The 10,799-nt window shown below is 50.6% G+C and overlaps 1 protein-coding gene across 3 annotated transcripts in view; it reads left to right on the top strand.

Moving 5' to 3' along the window:
• The first annotated feature begins 5,310 nt into the window (after positions 1–5,310).
• KDM5B (lysine demethylase 5B) overlaps positions 5,311–10,799 on the top strand; it is an 87,820-nt gene continuing 82,331 nt past the window's right edge. For 2 of the 3 annotated variants that reach the window (XM_032878289.1, XM_032878288.1), the window contains exon 1: positions 5,312–5,687. In XM_032878289.1, the coding sequence (XP_032734180.1) occupies positions 5,484–5,687 (204 nt within the window). In that variant the 5' untranslated portion in view covers positions 5,312–5,483. Of the gene's footprint in view, positions 5,688–10,799 lie in introns of all 3 variants that reach the window. The other variant, XM_032878290.1, reaches the window with a different exon arrangement.

Genomic DNA, 10,799 nt, shown 5'->3' with positions numbered 1-10,799 from the left:
GATGTTTTGTGAAACTTGTATTGTTTTGTGAAACTCTTGGGATATAAACAAAAGTCCTGGAGATCACAGTCAAAGTGTGAAGCCACTGTGGCTTAGGGGAGAGAATGGCTGCGTGTTGGCACGGGAAGGGGCGGGTAGGGGTGACAGTCTGTGTTCCCTTTCCTCAGCTTTAGAGAAATCAGCTTGGTGTTTGGGAAAGATCAAAGGCTCTAGGATCGCCATTCCTGTCCTGGCTCTGTTATTATCTGGGTGACTTTGGCTCATTAACCTTGCTGAGTCTCATTTTCCCCCTCTGAAAAGCAATGCCACTAATAGCCACCTACTTCACCTTGTTGATATGTCTGAGAGACTCTGAATTACTCCCTGCCGCTGGCCCTGTCTCGTTCATGCTAGGGCAGAATTTCTCGTTGTTCACATATCACCACTTCCGGCCAGGGGAGAGAAGGAAGGGAATTAGCATTTAGTGTGTGAGACCCTGTGCGGGTCACTCAACAGGATTCGGCAGAACACTGGGCATTTCCAAGGAGCGTGGCAGATTTGGGAGTGCTCCCTGAAGTTCTGACATAATTCGTGTAGAAGTCATTTTCTTCCTGTTGGAAGACTTTCATCCCGGATATAGGGAATTCCAAACATTCCAGCTATCCAAGGCCATACAGTGTGCTGAGAGGGTCGCCTCTGTCCCCAGACCTTAGCTGTGGTGGTTTTGCTGCAGAATGAACGGAGAGGGCGTCTCCCTCTCCACCTCTCCACTTCTCTCCTCAGCACAAGGTTGTTCCACAGGAGTCCTGGGCCTCTAAAGTGGTCCAACCAGAAAGGGAGGAAACACCCTGAAGCCCTAGCACCGGGTGACTCTGGCCCTCCCCACCCCTATGGGCAGGGCTGGCCACACCGTGGGAACTGCCCCACTTGCCAGTGTCTGTTGGAGGCTCCGTGGGGAGGGGGCAGGAGGAGGGTCTAGCCCTTTGGGCCCCACACCCAGGTCAACCAAAACCCTGAATCCTAGATCCCCTTGGCTTGAATCAGTAGAGAAGGGATAGAAGGGATAGAAGTAGAGATGGGGGAAGAGATATTTACTTATCAGGTGTTTCCCCAGAATCCAGACCCAGCTTCCCAGGAACAGAAGCCCAGAGATGAGACCCTTGTCCTGGGGTGGTGAGCTGATTTGAAGAGACAGCCCCCTTAGCTGGGGGTAGGGCAGAGGATTGAGCAAAGAAGCCCCACAGGAGAGACAAGCCCAGTAGAGGAAACGGTATTGCTGGTTCCAGGAAAATGAACAGGGCAGGGAATGGGGGAGATGGATTTATCGCATTATGTGGGCCCCCGTCCAGCACATACTGATCTATTGTGGAGGCCAGATTCTTCTCCTCTCCAGCCCAAAGTTGCATCCTCAGCCAGTAGGAGCCACAGACGCTCAAGGCCTTTTTCCGTCCCCTTCAACAAATATTTCTGGGGTTTCTACCACGTGCCTGCTGCCAGGGCTAGCGGCTTCCAGTCTGGAGGAGAGCCATGTATAGGGGAAGAAGGCAATGTTAAAGACAATTACCGAGTTATGAGTGCAGTAAGAGTAGTAACGAGACGCTGTGGGAGTACACAAAATAAATAAAACAGGGAGGCCGAAGAGTCTGCAGCTCATCTCGAGATCTCAGGGTTTGTGAGTTCCCACAGGGAACATCTGACACAAAACACTCCAGGACACCCAGAGTGGGGCGGGGTGGGGGGACAGGGAGAGAGAGGAGGGCATTGAATTGGCCGAGGCGCTGAGACCGACTGTGAAGAGGCGGGGAGGAAAGGCCCGTGCACCGGGGAACTTCGGGGAAAGGAGAAAGAGCAGAGGATCACCAGGGCTGGGAAGGGAAGGGTGGTGTTCGAAGGAGTGCAGTACTCGGAGGGCGCAGACACCAGAGGTCAGGGCGGAAGGCAGGCGCACCGCCGACAACCGGAGCTCTGGAAAGTGGTCGGAGGCGGCGGGCGGCAGACCGGGTGGAGAGCGGCTCCTACACGTGCGCTACGTGCTGCGCGGGCCGCCGCCCCCTCCCTGGCTGCTGGGGAGTCGGGCCGGCCCCTCATCCTGGAGTCCAGTCCCCCCGCAATAAGCTGGGGACTGGCGGATGGGGGAGGGGGTGGGGGTTGGGGGAGGAGAAAGTCGCTCCTCCGGCTTGCAACCCTGGAGCTTGGCGGTCCTGTAGAGGCGACCGGAAGGAACGCGGGGAGCGCCTCATCACTAGGCGGGCGGATCTAGGGGCGAAGGGTGCAGATCTGGGGCGCAGGCCGGGGGCGGAGTAGGATCGCGCAGGTTCGGGGAGTGAGGCCTGGAGACCAAGGGAGCCCGATGAGGATGGAGACCGTTAGGAATGTGTCCGAAGCACTTGGGGCTGCACAAATAGGGGTGGTTTGGGGGACGGAGGCCCGGGTGGGGCGGAGTGTTGTCCAAGAGTAAGGAGGGGGTTCCTGGAGACGTGGCACTCCGAGCGGGGCTTGGTTCCGCTTCGGGCGCCTGGGCTCCAACCCCGCTCTTCCCCGGAAAGCCGGACCGGACCCGCCCAGGCCTCGCACCCAGGCCTCTGGGAGCTCCAGCCCTGGGACCTCCGGACCGGGGTTACCCAGGTCCGGCCTCTGGGGCGTCCGGCCAGCCCCAGACGAGACAATGCGGCCCGGGCCCCGCCCCCGGAGGCTGATGCGGCCCTGGCCTCGGCCAATCACCGCCTGTGGCTAGGCTCTTTAAAAAAAGAAGAGCCGGCCGCGGTGTGGCTGTCAGCTGGCGAGGGATCCCTCCGCCCATGTAAACACACATCATAAAGGGCAAGGGAAGCGTCTGGTGCGAGGTGGGGGAGTTGTCGCCTTGCGGGAGAGCCCCTTGGGTCCCTAGGTTCCCCTCACTACCCTGGCAACCGCCCCCTCCCTCAACGTCACATCGGGTCCGTGGGGAGCCAAACAGCTGCTGCCAGATCTGGGAGCAACAAAATCTCATCACTTAGGGTCACTACCGGAAATGGAGAGAGCTTGGGAGTTGGGAGCGTGAGGGAGTCCTAGTACACAGCCGAGGGTTGGGAAAGGTTTTCCTAGACTCCTTCCAGTGCCCCTCAGTTAAGTATTAGTCATTACTGATATGTCCCTAGAATTTTCCCCGAAGTTACACCTATCCGGGTTGAAGGATGCCAGTGTTAAGTGTGAAAATCGTCTTAACGCTCTCCCAGGAAAGAGCACATGACAGGAAATCAACTGCAGCGAGACCCTCAAAAGCATATATACTCTCTCGGCAAAGAGCAACAGTGATTCTTCTCCCCCAACATTTTATTATGAAAAATTTTCAAATATTCTGCAAAGTTAAAAGAATTTTGCAGCGAATTCCTCTAGACCCACTACCTAGGTTCTACCGTTAGCATTTTATTAGAACTTACTGTATCTCGTATCTATCTTGCACTGAAGACTTTTTCTCCAGCAGGATGCCAGCTGCCCCCTGGCTTAAGCGTCTGTTGCAGTGGGGAGCCAAATAGGCTCACCTAGGTCTGGAGCCCTACAGAGCTAAGACAAGCAGTACCTTCTGTAAAGGACCTTTCTGAACTCTTTTGGGGCCAAGTACTTCTGGGAAGAGTTTATTGAAGTGGAGTCTTCTCTCCTCCCCTCTTTTAAATTGAAGACTCCTTAAGGATAAGAGAGATTTCTTTCTTCTAATGAATCTGAAAGCAGAACTAGGACTATGTTGACCCAAACAGTACTTTCATGGGTTTGGCTGATTTCTGGATAAGAGAGATCTTTTTTGTGTTGAGGTCCTACTTGTTGAATTTCCTCTTTCCTCTTTTCTGGGCAGGACACTAGGCACTCAACCTGTCCCCCTACCCCGATGCCTCAAAAGTGTTCATATCTCTTAAGGTTACGTAACCTCTCTGTGCCTCCATTGCTTCCTCTGCAAAATGGACATAATAGCGGATGCCTGGGTGGCTCAGTCAGTTAAGTGTCTGGCATCGGCTCAGGTCATGATCTCAGGGTTCTGGGATTGAGTCCCACATCGGGCTCCTTGCTCAGTGGACAGCCTGCTTCTCGCTCTCGCTCTGCCGCTCCCCCTGGTCCTGTGCTCGGTGTCTCTCTCCCTCTCTGACAAATAAAATAACATCTTTAAAAAAAAATGGACATAATAGTACCAACCCAACAGGATGGTTCTGTAGATTCAATGAGCAAATATACTAACACACTCAAAGCATTTACAACAATGCTTTACACACAGTAAGCATTAGATAATGCCTATCACTCATATGCCAAAAACTCCAGACTTACATCTCCACTTCAGATACATACTATTCAGCCTGTTAAATATTTCCAGCTGTACCAAAGACACCTCAAATTCAACAATATCCAAAACGCATCCAGAAGTGAACACATTATCTCCCACCTCATATTGATTTCTCCTGTATGTAATCTAGGGGAATGTCTCAGCAATGTCAATGGCAGAGCAACCATTCAGGCACGTACCTTGGACGTCTGAATCATCCTCCATACCTTACTGTCCCTCCCCAATTTATCACTGAGTCCTAATTTTATCTCCTACATTTGCATCCCTTCTTCCTAATGAATAGCACCACTGCCTTAATTTAGGCACCATCGTTTCTCATCTAGATTATTTTTAAAGTCTTCTGCTTCTCTCACCACCGCCTCCTTGTTCTATTGCTCAAGGATCACTCTTTTCCCTGCCTCTTTCCAAAGACAGAGTCTCTATTCCTTATTAGCTGTATGAATTTGTGTAAACTTTGAACCTGTGCCTCACTTTCCATCTGTAAAATGGAAATAAGAGTACCTACATCATAGGGCTGCTGTGCAGATTAAATGATTACTCAGACAAAGCACTCAGAACGGTTCCCAGGATAGCAAGTGCTCAAGAGTTGGCTTATTATTAACATTAAAACGATTGTTTTCTCACCTCCATTTTGTTCTTGCTTTCAATCCGCTCCCCCTACCTAGAAGATCCTTCTCCATTATGCCGGATACTTTCTGCCCCTCCCCAGGTTTTACTAAGTGTATACACTTCTATCATGGCACCTACCAGAGTGTGCCGACATGATTGAATAAGCCACTCAAGTGTCTGATCTTCACCAGAGTATCAACTTCTTGAGGGAAGGGACTCTGGCACGTAGTAAATGGTCAATAAATGCGGGCCTGACTGGACTGTAACGATCAACTCCATCCCCAGGCTAAAGGCCCCGGCCCCGCCCGATTTGGGGGCGGGGCCGAGATCTCGGCGCGGGGGGGGGGGGGGGGGTGGGGGGGGGGGTGGGACTCTTTTTCCTCGCCGTGGCGGCGGAGGCGCACGGCGTGGGTTAGCGGCAAGACGTCGTCGGAGGAAGGCTGAAAAAGCCCAAGGTGCTGCCGTTGCTAATACAAGTCGGATTTGCTGTCGCCGGAGCCGCGTCTGTACACGTCTCGGACCGAGCGCAGCCTGCCGCCGCGGTCCCGGAGCCCAGCCCGTCCTCACCCGTCTCCGACCCGCGGTGATGGAGCCGGCCACCGCGCTGCCCCCGGGCCCGCGCCCGGCGCTGCCCCTCGGGGGCCCGGGCCCGCTGGGCGAGTTCCTGCCTCCCCCCGAGTGCCCGGTCTTCGAGCCTAGCTGGGAAGAGTTCGCGGACCCCTTCGCTTTCATCCACAAGATCCGGCCCATAGCCGAGCAGACTGGGATCTGTAAGGTGCGGCCGCCGCCGGTGAGTCACGCCGGCACCCCGGATCCTGCTTGCGGCTGGGGGAGGGAGCGGGGACTCGCGGTCCGGGGAGGCCCGAAAGGCGGCGGGGCGGGGAGCGGGGTCGCCCTAGAGGCCGCGTCAAGTTTGGGGCTGCCCCAGGGTCGGAGTTGAGGCCGGGGGAGGAGGACGGGGATTCTCCAGGGTTGGAGAAGAGGAGCGTGGGAGAGCGGGCGCTTCGGTGGTGCCACCCCGAGGGCCCGGGCGACGCGCGGCCGGGGCGGACGGGTGTGCAGCTCGGCTCGGGGTTCGGGTTCGGTTCCGGATGGAGTGGTGGCCGGGGTGGGCGCGGGGGTGCTTCCTGCCGGAGGCCGGCGGCGTCGCGGGCGAGGAGGGCGGGCGCCGGGCTCGGCGCGGCTCCGCGGGCTGGGGCTCGCCTCCTCCCCCGGGGTGCGGGGGTGTGTGCTGGGTGGGGGTGGGGGACTTGCGAGTTGTCGTGCGCGGAGGAAAGTTTTCAATATGGCGGCGGGAGCCCCTGGTCCTTTGTGTGGTGGCGGCGTCGGCCCGGAGCGGCCCTCACCTGGGCGCCCCACCCTGCAGGCGGGGGCACCCCCCTGCCCCCCGGGCCCCGGGCCTCCTGCTGTCCCCCGGGCCGAGCTCGAGGAGGGGGAGTCCAGCCCTGCCGGGGGGCGGGGAGGAGCCGCGGGGCCGGCCCCAGAGCCGAGGTGGTGTTGTGGGGGGGCGTAAGTGTGTGTGGGGGGCGCTTGGGGGCGCTTGGGGCGCAGGACCGGCGGCGGAGGGCCGGGTGCCCGCCCGCGCGCCCGGCTGCGCACACACCCGACTTTGTGCCGGGCCGCTCGGCTCCCCGGGGAGGTCTGGGCTGTGTCGTTGGGGTGGGGGCGAGGTCGTGCAGTAGGGGTACGTGTCAGACCAGAAGACCTCCGGAGGCTTCACGCGCACTTCCCGCGCCCCGCAACCGGCGTAGGTTGAAATGCAGCCCCACTTCAGCCCTCTGAGCCCCGTTTAAAGCGCTTCGGGCCTGGGGGCTGTGTGTGTGAGGGGTGGGGTGTTGCTGAAGTCATCCCTAACGGCTCCAACGTTCGCTGAGCAGAGCCAGGCCAGCCCTTCCTTGTCCCCCACCCCCGCCTCCACCCCCACCCGGAACTGGGTGCGCGCCTACACCCCTGTTTTTTTGCCCACCTTGCGGATGGTCCGAGTCCGAGTTGGCCTGAATCCGTTGGGATGGGCCTGGACGGGCTGGAACCGTTGGGAAGGATGTTTAACTGCTTTTCCTACAGTTGAAGAATCTTCTCCCCATTATCCTCCCCAGCCCCCACCCCACCCCCACTCCTACCCCCGCTCCCACACCCGCTGGAGGAAGATTCCGCCCCCCCCCAATCCCTTTCTTTCTTAAGCTTGCTCTTTGTAATGACATTTGGAGTTGCAGGGGTTCTGTACGTAATCCTTCTGGTTTGGAAAGGCAGTTTTGAGGGAGATCTCTGTAGGTCTCCTTTCTCAGGTCTCCCATCTCCTTCTCCCCCGCAAATTAAAACACAGACACCACACTTTGGTTTTTCTTGGACAAGTTTGAAGATGGAGATGAGACCTATGCTTCAGAAAATTACTGCTCAGCTAGAATGGGGGAAATGTTTGAAAATAGAACCATTTGTTTCAAGAAGTGGATAAGGTTGGTTCTTGTTGCTTAAGGGAAGTGTATTTCTTCTAGAGTGCAAAGAGGCCTGCAGAAGTTATAGCTGGGGCTTATTAGAGCAAAGGTTTTAATTCTTGAAGAATAGGTCATGTTTCAAACATTTAGCAGTTTGGCTTTATGTCATATGCTAGGGAGGGTGAATGTGAGTATTGTTCATTTGCATTAATGAGACTTTATTCAGAAATCCGGCAACTTGATTAAGTTCTTGGTAACCAAAATGTGTGGAGTCGGGTTCCTAGGAGTGAGAGTTGTCCTCCATGTTGGTATTGTGGTATACTAGGGCTGGGGTAAACCCTTTATTTTACTTTATTATTCTGTGCCTTTTATAGAACCCTTTCCCAGAAAGATAGTGTTGGCTCTGGTTAGGTTTGGCTACCCATTTCTTCATCTTGGTTAGGGTATTAATGGTAAGCTTTGCAAAATGTGTGATCATACTGCCTTTTCCCATTCTGAATGCCAGACAGACATGATGGCCACCATTTTGTAATGAGAGTAGTACATTCTACAGCCTGAGAAAGGGTGTTAAGTAGGCACAATCTACAAACATAACCAGTGCTCTGTTTTGGAGACCTCCTTTGTGTGAGGGGGGCTTTCTTCTTTGTTTAACAAACTCCTGTGTCAAATGGAAAGAGTTTGTTGTTGATATAACCACAAAAAGGGAAATCTTTCCAGAAGTTGTAGCTCTTGAAGAAGGGTCTTGTTGGAACAAAGGTTTAAGGATGTAAACAGTCTTTGTTTTAGAAACTGTTCTGTTTTAGAAAGCTGTGAACAAGTGGTTTCATATAGTTGAAATAAAGCAACAAAAAACCCAAGAGGTATGAAATATTGTCCCTGGTATGGCTATATAATGCCTGTGTTTCTAGATGGTTTTTATTCTCTAGTTTTTTGGAATACAAGTGGCTGTATTAACATGGAGATTGGGTCTGTTGGTATTTGCTGTGGGAGAGTAGGGGAAGAATTATAAAGCATTTCTGTTTCCTTTTGTTCTTATCTTTGTATCTTTAATTACTATTACTTACACAGTTTCAGTTTATAGCTGCATTCTGTGAGAGTCCTAAACTGTTTTGCTTCTGAAAACTTGGGGGTTCACAGAAATTTGTGAAATTTTAATAAATGTGATAAAAGGTAATAAATTAAGAAGACTGTTAAATTCTGAGTTAAAAGTTTAAAGAAGGAAATAAATGTCTCTCAAATGACGTATGTAGGATAACAAGGCTTATTTCCTGGGCTTCAATTTTTTTAACTTTCCAATAATCTGACTTCTGGTTTTGCTACCTGCAAAATGCACATTTTCATTTCCTCCTTGATGTGCTTAGATGTCTTTTTAAGGGCAGATTTTCCATGTTGCTTTGTGGTATTTGGAAGTGATTAATTTTAGGAGTGTTAACTGTTAAGCAAAAAATAGGTTGGCTGCTCAGTGATACTTATTGAGTCTCCCAAGTTTGATTGGAATATATTTGATGGCTTTAGTAACTTTCTTTGTTGCCCTCAAATGTCTAACGTTTGGCCATAGATAATTAGATTCCACATATTTTATTGGCAGTGTCCAAAAATCAGGGATTTAAATCAAACCCCAGATGGCACAATAGACATATTTTTTTTTTCAACTTTAACTTCCTGTGGGTCATTAGTTTGATCCCGTCCTCTTTATAGGCAAAGTGTAAAACTTTCGAGTATTTTAATGCAGTCAGCATCTTTGAGTGAGCCTGCTGGTTCTACCATTAGGGGCAGGGAGGAACTTAAATACACATTTCTTTGTATGGTTAGAGGTGTTAATGATATGGAGCTCATTTACTCTCATTCCAACCTATCAATCTCCCTAATTTTAGGTTTGATTGACTTTGGCCTAACCCTCTCTGTTGTTTTCCCAGTTCCTTTGGTGTCTCAGAATTTTTCTCTGGTTGGGATTCTTTAGCCACCTTAGACCCCTTTACCATTTGGAGAAAAGGCTTATCAATAAAAACATCCTTGAGTGAAAGAAAAACTTACAATTACTTTTTAAAAAATAACAGCCTTATTGAGATATAATTCATATATACCATGTAATTCATCAACTTAAAATGTAACACGTAGTAGTTTTAAGTAGTTTCAGGGCTGTAAGACCATCATCATAATGTTAGAACGTTTTCATCACTCCCAAAAGAAACCCTGTTGCCCACTTGTAACTGTCTTTCAAGACAAATTTAGGACCGTGCTGCTCAGAAGAAAAACTTTTTTTCTCACTTAGTATACTGGATTAAGTCCTTCAGGTAGTTTGCAAGTGTAAAAACAAATTTCATTTGTTATTAGTCTTTGAATGGGTGTTTAGCTGAATTTGGCTTTGCTAGTAGTAAATTGTAGATTGGTTACACGGGAGCCATGAACCTATCCACCTAGCTGTGATGTTTAGTGAACTGATCAACAAAATTTATAGATTTTTAGAATAGAATGTGAGTGGTGTTATAAATACATGAGCCAGCTCAGCTTAAGATTCATACCCCACTGGAAAAATTTCCCTACCATTGATTATAGGATTTGTTTAAACATGCAACCTAAACCTTTTTCAAGAGCAAAATGAACTGAGAATTGCCTTTAAAAAGTGTTAATGTTGTGTTAAAGCTGGGGTTAAAGCTTTCATTATTGAGATATACTGGTAAGAAAAAATTTGGAAAAATTTATTTAGCCCTCAATTTCAATTTTTGTCTCTGAGGTACTTAATTTTCTTTATGATGTGTTAGCCTAAGTTTAAGAGTATTTCTGTTTGATTAGCAAAACTTAATTATTTGTTTAAATTGAGGGACAGAAAGTTCAGGATGTTTAGGATAAAACTTTAATATGCAGATAGAAATCTTCCAGGGAGAGAATTTTCTTTCAGAAAGGAAAAAAAGGGGCACCTGGGTAGCTCAGTCTTTAAGCATTTGCCTTTGGTTCAGGCCATGATCCTAGGGTCCTGGGATGGATCCCCGCATCAGACTTCTTGCTCAGCACGGAGCCAGCTTCTCCCTCTCACTCTACCTGCTTGTGTTCCCTCTCTTGCTCTCTCTCTCTTTCTGTCAAATGAATTCTTAAAAAAAAAAGTGGGGGGGGGCGCCTGGGTGGCTCAGTGGGTTAAGCCTCTGCCTTTGGCTAAGGTCATGGTCCCCGGGTCCTGGCATCCGGGTCCTGGCATCCGAGCTGAGCCCTGCATTGGGCTCTCTGCTCAGCAGGGAGCCTGCTTCCTCCTCTCTCTCTGCCTGCCTCTCTGTCTACTTCTGATCTCTGTCTGTCAAATAAATAAATAAAATCTTAAAAAAAATATATCATTGCAAACTACTGGATAAAAAAAATTGAATCTGGTTTATGTGCTGTAAATGGGATATTTTTCTAGACTTTTGTAACTTCTTGTTTTAATTGGACCACATTGGAAGTTGGCTATAGAAAGGGATAAAGGGAGAACTTATGTACAC

Source organism: Lontra canadensis, unplaced genomic scaffold (genome assembly GCF_010015895.1).
Source record: "Lontra canadensis isolate GAN:19392208 unplaced genomic scaffold, GSC_riverotter_1.0 scaffold63, whole genome shotgun sequence".
Taxonomy (NCBI): domain Eukaryota; kingdom Metazoa; phylum Chordata; class Mammalia; order Carnivora; family Mustelidae; genus Lontra; species Lontra canadensis.
The sequence above is the reverse complement of the archived record's forward strand: the minus strand, read 5'-3'. Positions and strand labels throughout refer to the sequence as shown.